This window comes from Zalophus californianus, chromosome 2 (genome assembly GCF_009762305.2).
Source record: "Zalophus californianus isolate mZalCal1 chromosome 2, mZalCal1.pri.v2, whole genome shotgun sequence".
Taxonomy (NCBI): domain Eukaryota; kingdom Metazoa; phylum Chordata; class Mammalia; order Carnivora; family Otariidae; genus Zalophus; species Zalophus californianus.
Window position 1 is genome coordinate 202,770,233 of NC_045596.1, and position 22,157 is coordinate 202,792,389.

The 22,157-nt window shown below is 48.0% G+C and overlaps 1 protein-coding gene across 8 annotated transcripts in view; it reads right to left on the reverse strand.

The window, feature by feature from the left end:
* FBXO25 (F-box protein 25) overlaps window positions 1-15,903 on the reverse strand; it is a 58,479-nt gene extending 42,576 nt beyond the window's left edge. For 6 of the 8 annotated variants that reach the window (XR_003520745.1, XR_003520742.1, XM_027598685.2 and 3 more), the window contains exons 1-2: window positions 15,758-15,897; window positions 8,374-8,514 (exon numbers count right to left, since the gene is read on the reverse strand). Coding sequence is in view for 4 of the 8 variants with exons in the window: in XM_027598685.2 (XP_027454486.1) it covers window positions 8,374-8,507 (134 nt within the window). In the remaining 4 variants the exon portion in view is untranslated. Of the gene's footprint in view, window positions 1-8,373; window positions 8,515-9,133; window positions 9,217-15,757 lie in introns of those variants that run through there. The other 2 variants (XR_003520743.1, XR_003520744.1) reach the window with 2 other exon arrangements.
* Between the last annotated feature and the right edge of the window lie 6,254 nt (window positions 15,904-22,157).

The following is a 22,157-nucleotide window of genomic DNA, read 5'->3' on the forward strand; positions in this document are numbered from 1 at the left end:
GGTTGCTGGAGTGGTGGGGGGTGGGAGGGATGGGGTGGCTGGGTGACAGCCATTGGGGAGGGTATGTGCTATGGTGAGCGCTGTGAATTGTGCAAGACTGATGAATCACAGATCTGTACTTCTGAAACAAATAATGCAATATATGTTAAGAAAAAAAGAAGAAGAAGAAAATAGCAGGAGAGGAAGAATGAAGGGGAGTAAGTCAGAGGGGGAGATGAACCATGAGAGACGATGGACTCTGAAAAACAAACTGAGGGTTCTAGAGGGGAGGAGCGTAGGGGTATGGGTTAGCCTGGTGATGGGTATTAAAGAGGGCACGTTCTGCGTGGAGCACTGGGTGTTATGCACAAACAATGAATCATGGAACACTACATCAAAAACTAATGATGTAATGTATGGTGATTAACGTAACAATAAAAAAAATTTTTTTAATGTGTATCAAAAACAATGAGATTTTAAAAATTTTTAAAAATACAATGAGATACCCCCTCGCATGTGTCAGAATGGCTAAAATCAACAACACAGGAAACAACAGGTGTTGACAAGGATGCAGAGAAAAGGGATCCCTCTTCCTACATTGTTGGTGGGAATGCAAGCTGGTGCAGCCACTCTGGAAAACAGTACAGAGGTGCCTCAGGATGTTAAAAATAGAACTATCATGCGAGGCAATCCCACTTCGGGGTATTTATCTGGATAAGATGAAAACACTAACTCGAAATTACGTCTGCACCCCTGTGTTCACTGCTGCATTATTCACAGTAACAAGGCCATGGAAACAACCCAAGTGTCCATCGATGGACACACGGATAAAGAAGGTGGGGCATAAGTATATACAACAGAATATTATTCAGCCATAAAACATCATGAAGTCTTGGAACTTTCGACAACACAGGTGCACCTTTAGAGCACTGTGCTGAGTGAAGTCAGTCAGACACACAAGGACAGACACCAGATCATCTCACTTACATGTGGACAAGTGAGGCTCACAGATAGTGGAGCAGAGACTGGTGGTGTTGGTCGCCGGCCGGTAGGTGGGGAACGTGCAAAATGAGCACCAGGGGTCAGAAGTCACCAACTTCTAGTTCTAAGATAAGTAAGTCCTGGAGAACATGAGGTCCGGCGCGGCGACTAGAGTTAAGGGTGCCACACTGCACATTTGCACGCTGCTGACAGAGAAAACCCCAGAAGTCCCCATCACAAGCTACATGCTCCCTAGACTGTGGTGGTCATTTCAAACTACAGACAAATATCCAATCATCACGCTGCACGCCCGAGACTTCTCTAATGTTGTATGTCAGTGTATGGAACTGAAACACAGGAAGCAAAATCCGATCAGTGAGACGCGGATAAGGAAGTTACTGATCTAGATCAGTGAAAAACGAGGTAAGTCCACACACACTGACGCAGAACTACTTCCAGGAAATGAGCAGCAGCAAGAAAGGGTGACGCGCACAGTCCCATGAACACACGTTGATAGCAGGAGCATGCACAGAGACCACCTCGTTGGAACATGCAAGATGCGCCCACCCTGCACCCTGGGAACCCAAGCCCTGGGCACCGACTCTACAGAGTCTTGTGCACATGGGAACAAGAGAACCCCATTCCCCAATGCTCCCTGCTTGCCTCCTCCCTGCCAGCACACACACTGCTCAACCTCTCAGCCAGCCCTGGGAGTGCTGGCTGCAACACACACACCCAGAACCTGCACCTTGTCACCTCGCCCAACACCTCCATCCTCCCCATGCTACGACCACCTCTCTCGCAGGGATCACCTCCCCCAGAACCTACACCTTGTCACCTCCCCCAACACCTCCATCCTCCCCATGCCCCAGGGATTTACCGTGAGTCTCTGCCCTGCCCTTGCTTCCCTGCAGCCCATTTCTAACACAGTGGGTAGAAGGAGCCTGTGAAAGCCTGACCTGAACTAAGTTCCCCTCTGTGGAGCACCTGTGACCGCCACCTCCCTTGGGGAGAAGCCCACGTCCCCACAGCACAGGAAGAGTGTCCCCATGACTGGCCCTGGCTCACTCCAGCATCTGGTGTCCTGCTGCCCCCCCGGGAGCCTCCTCTCAACAGACCTCTTCCTCAGGGAGCACCCCCGTCCACATTTCCGTGTACCCCCTCCTCCCCCTTACGTTCTTGCCTCCCACACCGGCTCTTCCCCCTTGCAGCACTCGTTATGTGGAAGGAACCACACGCTACACTCATTTTGTCCACTTTCTGTCTGTCACACCAAAATGAAAGCTCTGTTGGGGCTTGGGTTTTGGGTTTCCATGTTCTGCTGCATTCCGCACAGAGAACACCTTGTGTGCTGAGCGGGTACAACAGCACGTGAAATAAGAACCTGGCACCTCTCGGGTCTGGCTCATGGGAGGGATCCGTCCATGCCCCCAAGGGGCAGAGGTAGACTCAGGCGCACTGCTCCCAAAGCAGCTCTTTCTGGAGGGGACGCGACAGCAGCGGCGTCCTTCTTGCCTGCAGGCAAGTCACTCCCCCGCCCTCACGGTGAGGTGTCTGGCCAGGTGTCTGGCCACGGTGTAGGCGCGCTGGGGCTAGGAGGGCTAACACGGCTCTGTTGGCAATGGGGGAGTTAATAAAAATCTACCAAGTCTCTGACTCCAACACCTGAAGTGTGCTGCATAAAAGGAGCAGAGCTTCAGGATTCTGAGAACAAGCGTGTTGTCTTCAGATTCCCCGGGGCGACACGAGCTCTGGTTGCCCCCAGGAGACTCAGAAGTCAGAGGAGAAGGAAGGAGCTCTGCCGGAGCCCTCACCAGGCTGGAGCGGTTGCACGGTGCTGGCGGCCCATCAAGCACAGAGCAGAAGGTCAGTGAGCATGAGTCTCCCGAGTCAGTGGAAGAACGAGGAGATGAGCAGCTCAAGAAACTAGGGCGCGAGAAAGGGACTGAGTGAGCTGATGAGGGGGAGGGTGGGAGAAGTGAATTCACAGTGGCCTCATGTGCACCCTGGGGGGACTCTCCCTCTTCCCCTGCCTAGCTGCTCACTGTTGGTTCATTTAGGGGTAAGCATTTGCTAAAAAAAAAGAATGGAAGTTTAGGGTACTGGCAAGAGCATCCCCGAAACAATGGGTCACGGAATATAAGCTGGACAAAGAGACACGAGGGGAGAGCGCGGGCAGGGCAGGAAAACAGGTCAGTAGAAATCACTGTTTCAAGACCGGGGTGCCGACATTCACGGCTTTGGACTGTGGGGACGGGCCTCCAGGGGAGAAGAGAAGAAGGCCCGGGAAGGAGGGGTCCCGCCCTGAGTGGCCAGGCTGCGTGAGTGTCCGGACAGATACTGAAACTATACTGGGTGAGAAGCAGTGTCGGCTGCAGAAAACGTCGGCGATGCCCTCGGACATCCAGACAAAACACAGCAGCGCTGCGGCTGGTCACCTACACAGAAGAGGGCGAGGGCCACAGAAAAGACTGTGGCTTTTCACACTGCATACGACAGCACTGTACTGTCCTTGCTTTGTAACTGACAGAAAATGCAATATGAAAACAAAGTCAGGGACAGGCATTCACAACCCACATGAAATCATTGCTCAGAAAAGCAGGACCAACAAATACTGCCTGAAACACTCATCGCTGAGGCTGACGCTGAAGCTCACTTATGTTTACGTTTTTCTTTCCAGCCACTGAAGAAACAACCTAAGGAAGGCTGTCCCAATAAAGATCCTCAGGGAGAAACACCAAAATGACGGTGGTGCTTCTCTGACTACAGAAAGGGGCACGGGAGCGTCTCCTCACCCAGGCGCTGTGGCTGAGAGCAGCTCTTACTCCAAGGGCCAGACGACCGCACAAGCCCTCTCCATCATGATTGGAGACCCGTTCTGCATTCTCGTAAGGGAACCAAAAATACAGCCTCTTTCCTTTTTCCTTGGGGAGACCCACCACTTAAAAATGCTTTTACAGAACTCAACTACCTTCGGATATCCTGGGAACTATTAGAGTTGACGATACTTTCTGCGGAGCCCAGAATTTACAATGCCTTCCATTGCTCCACCCACTGAGAACCAAATGACCAAATTAGCCTTAAAATACTCAAACTTGGGGGGCGCCTGGGGGCCAGAGTCAGAACAGCATCCAACTCTTGATTTCAGCTCAGGTCATGATCTCAGGGTTGTGAGTTCAAGCCCCACATCAGGCTCTGCGCTCAGCACGGAGTCTGCTTCTCCCTCTCCCTCTGCCTCTGCTTGTGCTCTCTCTCAAATACACAAATCTTTAAAAAAATACTCAAACTTGGATTGGAAACAATGGTTAAGGAGAGGTCAATAAAAATAATGCAATGAAAAGGTTTCATAAACTCAAAGGGAGAAAACCCTAGAAACGTCACCGTTAAGGCAGAGCTGAGCACACCCCCTCTATCACACTTCAGCCTCCCAGGACGAGGAGTGCCCTCCATCTACGGCCTCCTCCGAGCCTCGAGTTACTAACAACAGCGCAATCTGATGGGGAAGGCTATGAATGCTCGAAGACACGCAGTATCCACATGCTCTTCTTCAATGCCTTCCCTTTCCAAAAATCATCCAAGATCTGTCATCAGAAATAAAACTGTGTGCCAACCACGCCCTGATGGAGAGATCGAGCCACATTATTACTAAGTACAGTTCTCCCCAAGGCAAGACCTCCAGGTCTGTTTGGGGCCCCCCTTCTCCTTGTCCAGTCTGTTAGCTATTCTCTGGCTGATTCCACCCAGCTGTATGGACGCTGCGACGGACACACACTCACCACCCCTCACCAGTCTGCGTCTGTTAGAATCCCGAACTGGCTGTCCCCTCGTCAACGTGTAGCCCAGAGGATCTACCTCGTATCGGGCGTCCACAGCTTAGTGACCAAACCTCCTCAGAAGGGGTGCAAGATGGACCCCAGGACATCACAATGTGCTCTGCAGTACGGGACGTGATAACTCTACACATCTTTCACAAGAAGAACAGAGCACGCAAATAGGGGTTAATATTTGCTCTATCACCATTAACCTCTGTAACATCATGAATGTTGCTTCAAAAAGCAGCTTAATCAGGACTCAAAGTGTGAATGGATTGGCTACCCCTGAACTGATCATGCTGAACTGTGTGATTTCTTACCTTTATCCTCCGAACTTTTAATCCTAAAATGAGGTGAAAAGAGAACGGGAATATTTAAAGGTCTTCTATTTTCATGCCCATTACAAAAAAAAAAAAAAAAAAAAATTAACAAAGTTGGTTAGAATCTTGATTGCCTAAATGATTTTTATGACAATTTTCCTAGTTTTAGAAAGCGTACCCTAAACCAAAGAATTGGGAGTGTTATTTCTCAAAGACATTCAGGGGAAGAGAAGGTCATTTTATACAGCAATCTGAAATGGTGGCTATCTATATTTTATTTTCTTTATCAAATTTTAGGTTCAAAATTAAATTGCTTTTTCTTCCAGGGAAAGAAAAATATCAGACATTTGCTGCAGTTCTGGGTCATCCGTGGCTTCTCCCCACAGGTTTGGATATGTATTTTTGTGGAAAGAGGAAAAAGGAGGAGAAAACCAAAGAGAAAAGGTAGAGTAGGGAAAAAGAGTCTACTAGGTTTTCAAGGCAACCGGACGTCATAAAGGAGTGTTACCTAATTCTGCCTTCGCTTTGCCCGCTGGTGGGCGGTCCACAGTTTCTGTCAGATAGCTGTGTCCGTAAGGGCACCCGGGTATTTTTCACCGCACGTGGAGAAGCGCCTGTTAGCAAAGCTCACTACTTCAGAGGACTCTGACAGCAGTTTGAAGGGGAGCAGGAGAGGGGAGAGTTTGTGGGGCTGGGGGAAAGGAGACAGACGGACATGGAGTTTGTTATGCAAAGAAAACGGCTCTGACTGTATTCTCTAATTCTATGTGTATATAGAAGACATTTAATTCTTAGATGTTTAAAATGTGTGGGATGAAGGGGAAAAAATGCATGAGGAAAACACCCACAAACATGCAAACTCCTTAGTGTAGGAGAAGTGGCAGGTTTCCTACACTACAGTTTTCTCAGTCTGACACGTCACAGCCTGTTGACCCGCCCTAGAGTGGTGACCGCAGGATCCTCCACAATTCACAGTCATCACTGGGAGTCCATGCAGACACCAAACGTTTCTAGATGTATTCAACCAAGCTCAAATTTAAATAATTTGTTATGAAAACTGTAAGATAAAAAGTAACTTTGAAAATTCACAGCCATGTGACATTATCTAAGACTAGTAGCATATATAATTACCAATCTTATATAAAATTTACAGCCATGAATATTGAATAAAATTCAGAATGGCAGAGAAATGCCACAATATAAGTTCAATAAATATAACACGTTATCTTTATTATAATCTGAAATATAAATTAATTTTTGCTTCAAATACTGCAAAAACCAATCTCTAGTCTAAAGCTACTAAATTTCGGTCAGAAAATCATGTGGCCTGAAGCAAAAATAAACTATTGGGACTATATCAAAATAAAAAGCTTCTGCACAGAGAAGGAAATAATCAGCAAAACTAAAAGGCAGCCTACAGATGGGAGAAGATATTTATAAATGACATATCAAATAAAGGGCTAGTATCCAAAATCTATAAAGAACTTATCAAACTCAACACCCAAAAAACAAATCCAACTAAAAAGTGAGCAGAATGGGGCACCTGAGTGGTGCAGTCAGTTATGTGTCCGACTCTTGGTTTCAGTTCAGATCATGATCTCAGGGTTGTGGGATGGAGCCCCATGTTGGGCTCTGTGCTCAGCAGGGAGTCTGTGTGAGATTCTCTCCCTCTGCCCCGCCCCCACACACACTCATGTGCTTGTTCTCTAAAATAAATAAGTCTTTAAAAAAAAAATGGGCAGAATGAATAGACATTTTTCCAAAGAAGACATCCAAACGGCCAACAGACACATGAAAAGATGCTCCACATCACTCGGCATCAGGGAAATACAAATCAAAACCTCAATGAGATACCACCTCACACCCGTCAGAATGGCTAAAATTAAGAAGTCAGGGAACGACAGATGTTGGCGGGGATGTGGAGAAAGGGGAACCCTCCTACACTGTTGGTGGGAATGCAAGCTGGTGCAACCCCTCTGGAAAACAGTATGGAGGTTCCTCAAACAGTTGAAAATAGAGCTACCCTACGATCCAGCCATTGCACTACTGGGTATTTACCCCAAAGATACAAATGTAGGGATCCGAAGGGGCACATGCACCCCAATGTTCATAGCAGCAATGTCCACAATAGCCAAACTGTGGAAGGAGATGAAATGCCCTTCAGCAGATGAATGGATAAAGACGTGGTCCATATATACAATGGAATATTACTCAGCCATCAGAAAGGATGAAATCTTGCCATTTGCAGTGATGTAGATGGAGCTAGAAAGTATAATGCTAAGCGAAATCGGTCAGAGAAAGACAAATACCATAAAATCTAACTTGTACATGGAATTTAAGAAACAAAACAAATGAGCAAACGGGGGATAAAAAAAGAGAGAGAGACAAACCCAGCAAGACTCCTAACAACAGAGATACACTGCTGGTCACCAGAGGTGGGGGGGAGATGGTGGAAACAGGTGATACAGACTGAAAAGTACACTTATCATGATGAAAAACTGTAATAAAATGATAAAAAAAAGAAAAAATCAGATTGTCTGTCAGTTAAAAATACAGTTGGTAATTATGCAAATGCCAAATAAAAACATAGAGTGAAATCACCTACTCGACCCTTAACACTTTGAAGGAAGAGGGCCTGAGATCTCCCCACAAGCACACCTGTGATACAGACTGCCACTCAGCACACCGTGCTTCCGAGTTTGTGCAGTCTCTGTCATCTGGATGCATGGCTACGTGACACAGAAAACCCCCAGCCTCCTCTGCATCTAGTGCTCTTGCCGATGAGGTGTGCACAAGTGCAATCACGTCCCCTCCCCTTCTACCCTACTGACCGGGACACAGATGCCGTGTGCGATACCCCACCTCGGGCTGTGCAGAGGAGGCTACACTCAGCACAGCAACCACACAGAATGTCCTTCCATCCCGGAGCAAAGTCACTACACCAGCTCAGGCTTCCGAGGGAGAAAAGCGCATTTGTCTTGTGCAAGGTCTCAGACAGATGCTGCCAAAACTGATTCTTGATATCCTGAGGTTATGGGGTTAACGCAGTCCCTTTTTCTCAGATTACTGGCAGGATAAAATGTCTTCAATAGAGGAAAGTAGCACCTATGGGAAGGTTCCAGACCATCTACTAGGCTCAGTCTTCAGCTAAATAATGTGTGACTTCTCATCAGCCTTGCATATGGGCAAACGCAGCCAATGACAAGTTATGGCGCTCTGTAGGGACTTCACCATACATGTGCAGCAGGCAAAGGACGGGGCTCTGTGCGGCTGTAACTTACATGCTGTGACTGATAGTACGAGGGTTAGTCTCTCTTTCCAGGTCCCGACTCCAGGATTCACATCTCTTCCAGCCATCTTCTGTCTTAATCCAGCTCCATCCAGGAGATCTCCAGTCCTGACCCAAAAATGGCATAGTTCTCCTGTAAAAGAAGTAATTTAATTTTTTTTAAAGATTTTATTTTTTTAGTTAATTTACAGAGAGAGAGAGACAGCGAGAGAGGTAACACAAGCAGGGGAGTGGGAGAGGGAGAAGCAGGCTTCCCGCCGAGCAAGGAGCCCGATGCGGGGCTTGATCCCAGGACCCTGGGATCACGACCTGAGCCTAAGGCAGCTGTCCAACTGACGGAGCCAACCAGGTACCACAGTAATTTTTTTTTTTAAGACTTTATTTATTTGACACAGAGAGAGAGAGAGCAGGAGCAGGGGAGCGGCACGCAGAGGGAGAGGGAGAAGCAGGCTTCCCGCTGAGCAAGGAGCCCAATGTGGGGCTCGATCCCAGGACCCTGGGATCATGACCTGAGCCAAAGGCAGACGCTTAACCAGCTGAGCCACCCAGGCGCCCCAGAAGTAATTTACTTTAAAAAAATGTATGTACAATTAACAGGTTTCCTTTCACTTATTCCTTAATTTTAAAGACTAAAGTTCTTAATATTTAAATGCCTCCATATACACTAAATGCTCAGGATAGACTGATGGTAACACAACACCTCGGCCATACGAACACGGCAAGACAGGATATGCGCCGGTGGACTGACTAACCTGATACGGCGTCATGTCAGGACAGGCTTACCAGAGGTACCATCTCAGCTTGTACCTGTAGAGCCAGCAGGAGTCAGGCACTGAGGAAGAACAGGGAGTAGTACACCAAACAGAAAACACTCTGCACCAGAAATCAGAAGCAATGGAACACGAAACATATTCCTGGTGAGCACTGTACGTTCTTCAGTTTGGTTGAAGCTTACGGTGTGAGACTGGGCGTAGGGGGTGGTGAGAAGTGAGAATGGGAAGTGATCAAGTCAAAGGACTGGACTTTTCTCTGAGGGCAGCAAGAGGGCCAGAGAGGAACTTCAGCAAGTAAAGGATTTGATGAGATTCAAGCTTTACAAAAGCCTCGGGCTCACGCTGTGAGGATGGAAGCCAGAGCTGCCCAGGGCAGGGGTGGCACCGGAGGGAGGAGGAGTTAGGACCGGTGGCTACTGAACACTGGCCACCAGAAGGTCGAAGTGTGGCTGCACTGGAGGAGAGAGATTCTAGAAGCATTCAGGAGGCAGAGTTCAAGAGCAATCAAGGACTTCCGTCTTGCATGCTGTCTGTCTGGCTCTCTCACGGACTCCAAGGGAGCCAGCTGCCATGTGCTCAGCTATCCCAGGGAAAGGCCCACGGGGCAGGCACAACGTGCCAGAAAGGCTGGATGTGTGAGGGGAAACCAAAGATAGCCAGGTTTAGCTTCTGGCACCTAGAGATGTTGATTCAGTTTTGGACAAGCCTGTTAGATTTGCTGAACCCATGGTGATAGGCACTATCCTGGAATCCATGTGTAAGAATCCAGGTGTAAAAATTATGACCTTAAATATGATGACACAGACATTATTACTTTCATGAAGCTTGCAATTTGGTGAGAGCAAGACCTCAAATACTAGCTCTTCCATTGTCTCTCGGTTCTCAACCCTTGCTGTGCATTAACATTAGTCTTGGAAGCTCTTAGAAAATACAGTGCTTAGCTTCACCCCAGACAATTAAATAGGAGTATCTGTGGGCAATGGGAATGCACAAAGGAGCTCAATAAACACCGCACGAAGGAATGCATATACAGATCCATCGCTCGGGAGAAAGGGGAAGGCTGGAGAACAGGAAACTCATGAACATTCAGGTAGAAGCCAAACCCACAGCAATGATGCCAGAGAGAACACATAGAGCCTAGGGAAAAACGCTGAGGGAGGAGGACATCTGAGGCACAAGCGATCAATAGGAGCCCAGAAAGGGAACTGAGAAGGAAGAGCCAAAGAGGTAGGAGGAAGGGAGTAGGAAGTCAAGAGAAGAACGTATTTTAAGAAAGGAATGATTGACAGAGAGGGAAATACTTATCAACAAGCTAGCACAGTAAGAATTGACAAGTACACGTTGGATTTAGCCTCAAAAAAGTAGCAGATAACTCAACCAAAAATAGTTTCAAAAATGTGTTATATTAATCTCACATCCAAAGTAGACTTGGAGCATTTCGCTAATGTGGAGTATTCCTAACAGAGTACCTGGGAGAAAGAAGTTTTCAAATATAATCTCCCAACTATATTTATTATAACTAACAAAAAAACAGGCTATTAAGTAAACATTTATACTGGCTTAGACTCTGAGACAAAAAAATTAGAAGGAAATTCTAAGTCTTCAACAGTATTCCTGGGTCAACTCTAAGTGCTCCCTTCCTTAATGAAACTTGATTTTCCAGGAAGAACATCTTTAACAGTCACATATTCACTCAAATTCTTATTTTAGAAGATACTTAAAATCATTATTTAAATCTCAGCACTATTTTTGTAAGTATCATCTTTTAAGATGTTTGAGACAGAGAGAAAGAAAGTGAGAAAGCACAGCGACAGAGGGAGAGGGAGCAGACTCCCGCAGAGGAGGGAGCCCGACGCGGGGCTTGATCCCAGGACCCTGGGATCGTGACCTGAGCTGAAGGCAGACGCTTCACCGACTGCGTCACCCAGGTGCCCCTGTAAGTAGCATCTTACACACTTGTTTCAAACTACCAATCACCCTAAAATGCAGGAGCTACTACCACGTCCAGTCAGTTCATCGTTATCTAAAGCTGTCTCCAGTAGTATGTGCGCCTACCAAAGAAGGCAAGTGCAAACCATGATAAAGATGCTGCTTAAAAGGTAATTTAGTCTCATAAAACACATACGAGAGAAGAACGTCTGTGAGGACCATCTCCGACAGTTGCCAACATTATCTCCTGGTATCATATACGGTGGATTCAGAAAAACCTATATTAAAAAAAGTGGCAACCATGCAGAACACTGCTGCACAGACCAAATATAGACTACTCCCACGACAGTTAAACACAGACCAAACGTGTTATTATGCTATGTGTCCCTTCCCTGAAGGTGTACTATCTAGTCCAAGAACTAAAAAGACAACAGCCATATCTTCTTTACCCATTCATCAGTTGATGGCCATTCGGGCTGTTTCTATAGTTTGGTTCTCATGGGTAATGCTGCTAGAAACATCAGGGTGCAGGTGCCCCTTCAAATCTGTATTTTTGTTTCCTTTGGGTAAATACCTAGTAGTGCAACTGCTGGGTCGTGGTGGGGGGTGTGAGCTAGATGGGGGATGGGCATCAAGGAGGGCACTTGTGATGAGCAATGGGTGTTATATGTAAGTGATGAACCACTGAATCCTACTTCTGAAAGCAAAATTATATTATATGTTAATTACAATTTTAAAATTTTTTGAAAAAAATAGGTAACAGCAAATAAGAAAGCTCACGAATAATATACATAAATATATTCAAAAGATTTAAAAAATGTATATGTATGTACTGAATGAGCAGTAAAGAATAACTAGAAGAAATTCAGAGTAAAAAGCAGACCATTTGGGACCTCTGAAGAAAAACCAGGGCATCATCTTGGCCTTAAAGCACAGTTAGATCTTAAGTAAATGGAGAGACCAGGGGAAAAAAATACCAATCACAGAAATGGTGGGCAAACAAACACGTGACACCTTTGAGAATAACAAACAGAATAGGCTGGCTGAAATAGAGAAATCTTTGGGAAGGTTGGTAGGCAGTCTGGAAAGGTGACTGGAAGCCAGATCATGGAAAACTTGTATGTCAAAGCTGTTTGGACTTTATTCTCCAAATAATTAAGAGTTTTGGGGCAATGTAGTGATAGGAGCAGTGCTATTCTGAGAATAACCTGCCAGGTCCTGTGCGGTAGATGAAGTGGGAGAATGGAGGCAGACAGCACAACTCAGGCAACAGAAACTTCCTGCCAACACGTCAGCTAACAGACTGTCTTAAAACATGATGACGCACAAACATTGCCCTTGTCTATGTAGGCACTATGCCCACAATGCCCACTCACCACTTAAGACACTTCTATTCAGGCCCCAAAAGCAACTCCTAGAACATTTAAGCGAAGTTTTCACTGTAAAGAGTGAGCGCTTGGTGTTTCAAGTAATATAATCAATTCTTTTGCAACTACCTCTGTGAGAAATGAATATGGTTAGCCTGATAGTTCAGGTGCCGTTTGTATTTATATGGATTGGAAGGAATGAAGCCCAGCCCCATGGACCATGGAAATAAAAAACAGGAATTTCCAAGGTTTTTATCTTCAACACAGATGAAAAGATTTGTTTTGCGTAGACGTGTGGATTCCATAGATGTGACATATGTTCTTTGCATCACAATGAAGCTTTATTTTAAAGTATAATCCTATACAGTTCATGAACTAAGGCAGACTCTGGAAGAAGAGTTACCACAAACAATAACAAAATCCATCAAGGGAAAAGCAAGAAAAAAAGACAACGTGCAATTCGAAAGGCCTGGTATCAAATTTTCAAAAATACTCCCAACCTGAGGCATCTAAATTTGCAGATCAGAAATATGACTGCACTTCTGGAATGATGAACAACCCATCACTTTTTATGGAAATTTATTTATCTGTCCTGCTAAAAGACTGAATTGCTGTAACTTTATGTTTTAATTAAAATCACATTTGTTTTGAAAAATTTCAAATACAAAAATAAAAGCAAAACTTACTCTTCAAAATCAAGCACAGAAGAGCAACTCCTCAAAGGGCAGCTACTCAGTTGCAAATAGCTGGTACGAATTGCAATTTCATGCACGTTTCACTCTAACTGATGTCAGAGAGCATCCGGGGCTAAGTCTTACAGATCTTCCCTTAATCTGTGTTGTAGGTGGCATGAGGTGGAAGCACAGGACTTCTCCAAGTTGACTGGCCCGTGGGAACTCCCAAGAGAAGAGACGCAGAACCAACCAAGAAATGTCTTCCTCCAACAAGCAACCCTCCTTAGCTAATGATAATCTTAGCACACACTTATGAGACCTTAGTATGAGTTAGGCTTCCTCTGAACAATTTACCTGCACCATCTCAGCCCCCACAACTGCCCTGAGACAGAAAATGTCACCATCCCCCTTTTACAGCCTTAATTCTCCATTTTATAGAAGAAACTGAGGCACAGCATCTGGCAGAGCTGGGAATCACATTTCTGAAGTGTCCAGGGCCCATGCTCTATCACTATATTTTTATAACAGCAATTTGTGAGCACCCTGTGAAAAGAAAAGGTCATAAAATTGTGGGTTTTTTTTTTCAAAAAAGTGTTACCTTACATTACATAAGTCACCAGATATGGTCTAAATTAATGACTGATCTAAATATAAAAACACTAAGGAAAACATGCCAGGAAACATAGTCTAATACATTTTAAAAGGCTATGTGTACTTTGCTGTTTAAGTTAGATGACAGGAAAGGTTGAGTAACCAGTACTCTGGAGCCATGATTAGGTTCATGTTCCAGACAATAAAAGCAGTAAGTGTAGAGCTAAAGTTAATGCCATGCATGGTACACCCAGATAAAAAGAAAGTTACAACATAACTAATAGTTTTGTGTTTAGCAAAAATAGGTGGCAAATGAGTTTCTTTTCCCCTTATTCCTTATGTTTCAATATAAACTGAGAAAACTTTCATTGCTCTGTGATAAGAAAGAATGGTCCCCAATTTCATAAGCATTCGATCTCTTTTACTGCTTTCTTATCCTTACAAGATTTCCGAATAACTTAGGGTCAAACGTGAATATGGTTTTTAAGCTGGAGGAACTTGGTCCAGAAAGAACATCAAGAAGCAGTGAACTGAGGGCTGACCATAAGAAATTTCCTGTGAGAAGGCCTGAGAGGTGGTCACAGATGCTTCAAAGAAACAGAGACGAGGAAATAAAGAGGGAGAAATGCAATCTGAGGAGTATGAATTCTTATGAAAGAATGAAAAATGTGTCTTCTGGTTAGGGCTGGAGGATACAGATTTGGAAGAGGCAAGAAAAGAGGACTTCACAGATAAAAGCAAGGATTCTTTAGATGCCTGAGTTTTCAAAAATGAGTTTGAATAGGCCCACAGAGAGCAGTGGAATCCAGGAAAGAAGGGTGAAAACGAACTTATGGTGAAGAGAAGGATGCAGAGCCCAGGCATCAGCTGCCAGTGCAGGCAGGCAGGCTCCTCGAGGACGCTGGAGCCATGCACGAGGACCGAGGGCCAGGCACGGGGAAGAGCTGGAGCCCTAGAGGAGTGGGGACCGAGGGCCAGGCACGGGGAGGACACGGGAGCCACGGACGAGGGCTGGGGACCCATGGCCAGGCACGGGGAGGATGCTGGATCGGGGACCGAGGGCCAGGCACGGGGAGGACACGGGAGCCACGGACGAGGGCTGGGGACCCATGGCCAGGCACGGGGAGGATGCTGGATCGGGGACCGAGGGCCAGGCACGGGGAAGAGCTGGAGCCCTAGAGGAGTGGGGACCGAGGGCCAGGAAGGGGAGGACATGGGGGCCACGGACGAGGGCTGGGGACCCATGGCCAGGCACGGGGAGGATGCTGGATCGGGGACCGAGGGCCAGGCACGGGGAGGACACGGGAGCCACGGACGAGGGCTGGGGACCCATGGCCAGGCACGGGGAGGATGCTGGATCGGGGACCGAGGGCCAGGCACGGGGAAGAGCTGGAGCCCTAGAGGAGTGGGGACCGAGGGCCAGGAAGGGGAGGACACGGGGGCCACGGACGAGGGCTGGGGACCCATGGCCAGGCACGGGGAGGATGCTGGATCGGGGACCGAGGGCCAGGCACGGGGAGGACACGGGAGCCACGGACGAGGGCTGGGGACCCATGGCCAGGCACGGGGAGGATGCTGGATCGGGGACCGAGGGCCAGGCACGGGGAGGACACGGGAGCCACGGACGAGGGCTGGGGACCCATGGCCAGGCACGGGGAGGATGCTGGATCGGGGACCGAGGACCACGCACGGGGAGGACACCGGAGCCAAGGACGGGGACCGAGTGAGAAGCTGGAGCCGCAGCCGAGGACCGGGGCACCGGGGTCGGGCAGCAGGTGGGGCGCGGACGGGGACCGCAGGGCGGAGGCGGCAGATGCCCCCGGGAGAAAAGGGCTCGGGGCGCGCGGGGGGGGGGACTGGTTCGGACACGCTGGCGGGAGGGGCTCCGGGAACCGTCGGAGGACGCGCAGCCCCCGAGGAAAGCTCCCGCGGCGCGCGAGGCCAGGGCGCGGCGAGGTCGGGCGGCGGCAGAGGGGAGGCCGCGCCGTGCGGCCGAGGACCGCTCCGTCCCCACCCGGCGCGCCCGGGGCCCCCGACCCTACCTGGCGCGGGGAGGGCTGGGGAGGGGGTCACCGTCCCCACCTGGAGCGCGCGCCGCCTCAGTCCCCGCCCGGAGCGCAGACGCCCTCTGTCCCCACCTGACGGCGGAGCGGAGGTTTATTGCCGGAAGTCGCCCGCCGCCTGCCGGGGAGCCTGGACCAGAAGCCCCGCCCCGGGCCGCGCTGATTGGCAGGTGCGGCTCCGCGTGGCCGTGTTGCTACCCTGCTCCCCGAGGCCGAGACGCGCGCGTGCGCAGTGGGCCCCGCGCCGCCTCCTTCCTGCGCGCGCTCCGTGGGTGCGGCTGGGTGCGCGAACCCGCGGGCGTGGTGCGGGGCGGCGGCGTCGCGTGGGCGGGCGTCCCGCCTCCTACCTGTGTTTGTGCGGGAGGAGCCGGGGAGGGCCGGGAACCGAGAGGCCGTCCGCGCCGTGGTCACCGCGCAGGTCCGCGGGCCCCGGTCTGCTCCAGGGTCCAACCCCGCGCCTGCTCCCCGAAACCACCTGAGCCTCAGCAATGCAGCTTCCGTTGGCCCACCGAAGCCCCGTGCCCCCGTGAGCTTTAGTCCTTAACCTCAGGCTCGAGCATTTCCCGTATATGAACAATTTAGAATATGCACATCTTTCAGGAGGGTTGGAAACGCCCGGGAGGGCCAGCTCGCGCGTGTGGGCTTCTTCCCCAATCTGGGAACAAGGATGTGGGTGTCAGCGGGCGGCAAGGGTAAGGTCAGCGGGTCAGGAGGCAGAGCTCGGCTCCAAGCCGGACTCGGAGGCTTGGTCCAGGAGCGGCTGCTGATGAGCTGTGGGCCTACAGAAGGCCTGAACCACCCTATGCCTCATTTTCCCCGCAAGTAGAGCAGGAGTGCTACTTACCTCACAGGGTTTTGCTGTTTTTTTTTTAAGAATTAAATGACTTAACATATGCAAGATATTTAAAACGATGCCTGGTGTATAGTGAGCTATATAGAAGTATTTGATCTTAGTATTTTTGTATGTGGAACACATTGTGGGAAGCACAGTAGGTATTCATATTTTGAAAAAATGCTTTTTAAATTATTTCTGATGTGCTTATTACAGTAGCATTCTTTGACTGCATACTTTTAAAAATTTGTTGTGCTGTATTTGCTAGTAAATTCCTATAATTGGAATTGTTGTATCAGGGGTAACTGCATATAAAATTTTGATAAATGTTGCCAAGCCAAAACCCACTACACCACCATGGGAGCCATAAGAAGAGTATTAAGTTTAGCCTAATTTGCCAACATCTGTGTAACCCCTTGTGAGTTACGGGGCATACTGAGAGGAGGCAAAGGTAACAGGAACCCGCAGAGTAGAAGCTGGAGTCCCCACACAGTAAGGAGAGCCACAAAGCCATTCAGATCAATTCTGGTCCACCAATCTCTGAGAGCACACTGTGCTCCAGTTACTCCATGCTTACCACACATGAGCATGTCCACTGCCCTCTGGAAAGCCCGCCGACCGAGGAGGAGACAGGAGCAGGGCAAGGGAGACTGCTTCTACGAGGTGGAGGTGTGGCTGGGGGTGCAGGAGTCATGGGAGAGGTGTGCTCAGTGTGCGGAAAGTGACCTGGGAGAAGGTGCCTGCTTACCTGAAATTGTACAGGCACTCAGTTCATCTACTAGTATCTATTCAAGGTGAGGGAACATGTCACATTCCTTTGTCTGCTTTAAAATAACCCAATTCTGGTAATATGCAAGGATTTGGGAACACTGACACTCGTTGCAGTCTTTCCCCCCAAGTTGGGGTCTCTCATAGCAGCAAGCCAGGGCAGTCACTGGTCACAGGCCATGCTGGGTACCTCCAGGCCTCACTGGAGGCCTGGGGTGATGGCCAGCACAGGGACCCCCCTGCTTCCTGAAGTACACTGCACAGCCATCTCCCTGACCTCCCCAGGGGCCGCCCAGAACAGGGCGAGCATCCCCGGTCCTCTTGGCACGAGCTTGACTTTGTCCCCTTAAGGCTCAGAGATGGTCTCTCCTCCTGTTCCCCTCTCTGGAACACATCTATGTCATGGAATCTCTCTGCAGCACATGAAGGCTGATTCAGCTTTCCTCACAGCAACAATACCGAAGTAAGGAAAACCAGACCAGATCAGCAAAACAAATCCCCATCACCTTATGTAGTACCTAGTGTCTCCAGAGTCTGGGTCGTGCAGGCTCAAGCAGGCACCGTGAGAGATGCTCTGAACACACACCTGAAATCTGCAGGTGTCAGGAGCTCACAATTCAAAGCAGATATAGGATGGCAAATACGCAGTGAGAAAACAGGGCCACAAAGACCACAAGGAGGTTCAAAATGAGAAGGGCACCCAGGGGCAGAAGCAACCCCCTCTGATGGAGACGCCTCCAGGAAGCCCTGGGAGGTCACAGGGGCGCTGAGTTTCAGAAGCCAACAGGCCATAGCAGGGAGGCAGGACGCAGGGTCGGGCCATCTTTTTGTTTGCTTGTTTGCTCTTGGTGTCAGGTCTCCTTATATGTCAAGTAGGGATTAGCATAGAATTTTGGGGGTTGTAAACTAAGTTGGTGGCCAGGAGCACACGGTAAGTGTGAGACGTCAGAACGGGGAGGCTCACATGAAGACAGCAGACCCACTCACAGCGTCTCATCCACCAACTTCTGAAGCTCTGTACTTGACAAAACATACCGATAGTAGCCTCGTTCAGCTCTGAAAACCTGTCTGTGCAGCCTAGCTAGCATGATGCCAGCTGGACGTGATCCTGGATGATCCTGGACTGACGGCACACACTCGGGAGTTCAACAGACGCGGGATGGTCGTCTAGATGCCTGGACGTGTGACTTTGGGCAATTACAACCTCCTGAGCCTTGGCTTCTCACCTGGAAATGAAGCCACTGGTATCTACCTCTAAGGCTATCAGGAATGTTAAATATTACGATTCGTATGCATTCACCAGCAAACTTTATTTGTCTCTATCTTTCTTGCATGTTTTGGGCAGTGAACCAATCGGCATGTAAAAGGTAAGGCTACTTAGAACTCTGCTTATAGATATATTTACATTAGTACATATGGCCCAGCACATTCCAACTCCTAGATATTTATCAAAGACAAATCCAAACATGTTCACAAAAAGCACAGAGTATTAGCGCTGTACTCCTAGTGGTAGTGGTCAGTGGAACCTAGAGATCTATCCACAAAATAGTATATTAACAGACTGTGATGTATTCATGTGTTAGAGTACTACTCCCCCGTACAAAAAAACTATAAAATTGCTACATGTAACAACACGGATGAGTATCACCAATATTATCTTAGTAAAAAGAATGCAGACACAAAAAAAGAATGTACTGTAGGATTCACAGGATTCATTCATATAAAATTCTAGAATAGGCAAAACTAACATATGGTGATAGAAATCCCATCTGTGGCGGCTTCTGGGGGCAAAGGGAAGGGACAGAGGCAACTTCCCGAGACTATGGAAATGTTCGTTGTTGTTTGGTGCAAGAATGTGAACGTGTTAAATCTGATTTCCCATTTCACTCTGTTATACCTCAATAGGCCAATATGTATTTTACTTTGGGAGCAACATTTTGTCTCTGACATTCTTAGATCTTACACAACATATTGAATTAAAAAAAAAATCAAACCAACAACTATGTTGAGTGTTTACCCCACACCCAGAATCATATGAACAGTTGTAGGGATTGAAGAAAATGTAGAAACCCTCCTTAACCTCTAGGAGCTTGTGCTCTATGATTAAGGACGCAAGAATCATACTTGAGAACTGTTGAAGAACAATCCAAGACTTAAATAACAATTCAAAAGAACAGAAGGAAGGGCCAAAGCAGTTGCATAAATGGGTAGTAACGTTTATAGGGAATTATAGGTACAAAGAAATCTTTATAACAGAGGAGAGTCCAAAGAAGATACTAAAATTCACTTTGACAAGTGGGAGATAAAAAGCATAGTTTCATAACTGAGTATGGAATCCAACAGGATGACATCTTTTGTAACATCTCTTAGAGACACTCATGGAGCATCTGGGTGGCTCAGTCAGTTAAGCAACTGCTTTTGGCTCAGGTCATGATCCCAGGGCCCTGGGATTGAGTCCCTCATCAGGCTCCTTGCTCAGTGGGGAACCTGCTTCTTTCTCTGCCTGCAGCTCCCCCTGCTTGTGAGCTCTCTGACAAATAAATCAAATCCTAAAAAAAAAAAAAAAGAAAAAGAAAAAAGCCATACTCACTTTCCTCTAATGGTAAATCCTAGAGAGCAGATACCTCAACCTTGAAATGAGGATGGTAGATCTCTAAGTACCTCCCAGCTCCGGTAACTTGAATTTTTATCCACAACTTGAAGGGAGCATCTGCATGAGGTCCCATGTTGTTCTTGGCTAGTCCACATGACCCAGTTCCTCAAGATTTGGATCAGCTCCCATGTCTTTATGCAGCAACAACACTGATAATGACACTATTAAGTGGGTAACCTTTACTTAGCACTCACCACACGCCGGGCTCTGTGCCAAACGCTCTGTTTGACTTATGCCAAAATAACCTGCAAGTTCGATCCTATTATCACATCTTGAAGATGAGGCCTCTGAGTCTTCCAGGAAGCTAAGCACCTTGCCAGGACCCTACAGGTTGGTGGGAATGGATCCAGGGTTGACTTCTGGCTCCTCTGAAACTGCTCATCCACCATCCCTGGGAAGTGCCTTCCCCCCCTCCCCCAGGCCTCTGGGTATTTGTTCTCCTTCCCATTCACTATACAACCGTAATATCTTGTAACTCCTCGGTTATTTAAATCCCAAGCCAGTCCCGCCTCTGACTTTTAAAAAAAAATCTCAGTTCTCCATCAAGACTGTAAGCTCTCTGAAGGCAAGGACTCAAGTCTTCTGCATTGTTGGAGCCCTGAAAATCTAACTCTCTGTGGAGAGGGCAGAGAAGTGCAGCAGACTGCTACTTGATCTGGAGCACTTGGAACTACTGGATCTGCACAACACAGCCATTGCTGAAACCCTGCAACGGGTCCAGCCTTCAGAGTCGCTTCTGATATGGTGCTGACATTAGCATGTCACCTGTGATGATCTCCGTGACCGCATGTGCTGGTTTTGTTTCTGTATTGCGTTCTGTGAGATCTGAACAATGAAGTAAACTAAAAATAGATTGTTAGAATGGAGAGACACCTTGGCCAGGTAGCCTAACCCCTCCGTGGAGATAAGGCCCCCATCTTCATGATTCCCATGCAGCAGAACCCACACTGGAACCAAGCTTCCTACTTTTCCCAACATAATAGATGGGTTTCTGTGTCTGCTGTCATCTGAGCCTGAAATTCCTAGATCCTTCTCCCTATGTCCAAATGCTAGACCACTGTGGGTTGAGCTTGGTGGCTAAGGTGCCTAAAGCCTTTAACAACAGCATCTCTGGGCACTCCCTGGGCTGGATCCCCAACTGTTCCAGACTTCAGTCTCTTTAGGTCACCCTGGTCCCTTGCCGTCATTACTCTGTCCCTCTGCTTTATGGGGGGATGACTGACCATATCCTCCTGGGAGGGAGCAGAAAAGTGCAGCCCTAGGGTAATGGATGAGCAAAGTCTATGAAGGGGGAGGCATGAACAGAGTAGCATGGGCACTGGTGGTCCAGCAGGAAGCCATGACGGATGGGAGGTCAGCCGTCAACAGAGAGGAGCTGAGCACTGCTGGCTATTTGAACAGAAGGTAGGTGAGGGGACCATGCAACCAGTTAAACACTGGAAGTGGTGTGGGTCAGGGAAGCCAAGCGGGGAGGCAGAAATTAACCACATGGGATAATGTGAGTGAACTCATCAGCCCTATGGGGAGACAAGCTCTAAGGACTATCACAAATGAATTGGGAAAATTATCACGATGTACAGCATAGGCTGTGAAACATTATGGCGTTCTGACACATCATGACCCTTGTAGCCAAATGGGCTATGTCCACTGGTACGCTGGAAAACCAGCTTACAGAGGAGGGGGGATAGCAGCCCCGATTGGTAGTGTTTGCTGATTTCCGTGAGGTAAACACTCCCACCATAGCAAATTTCAAGACAGCAGTGTAAGGTCATTCAATAATGAGGAGGTGGGAAGAGATGACTTGATCAAGCCTAACAAGCCAATATGAGCCACTCCAGCCACACCTCTGGGTCTAGGCCTGTTGAAAACTGATAGCTGTGGATGTTTCTCATTTCTTAATGAGACCTCATTCTAACACGTTTTGATAAGAGTGTTTATAAGTGCCAGATTGTCCAGTCATGAGACTATTTCAAGTTTCTGATGAGGGTCACTAATTGTACAAATGAGGACAACCTGCTACAGATGCCCAGTCACAGGGGCTACAATAAAAACCTAGTAAATTGAAGACTGCAAACTTACAGGTTAAACAGCATGGGTTTTTCCAAGCAATTCAGTCAGAAGTTTAC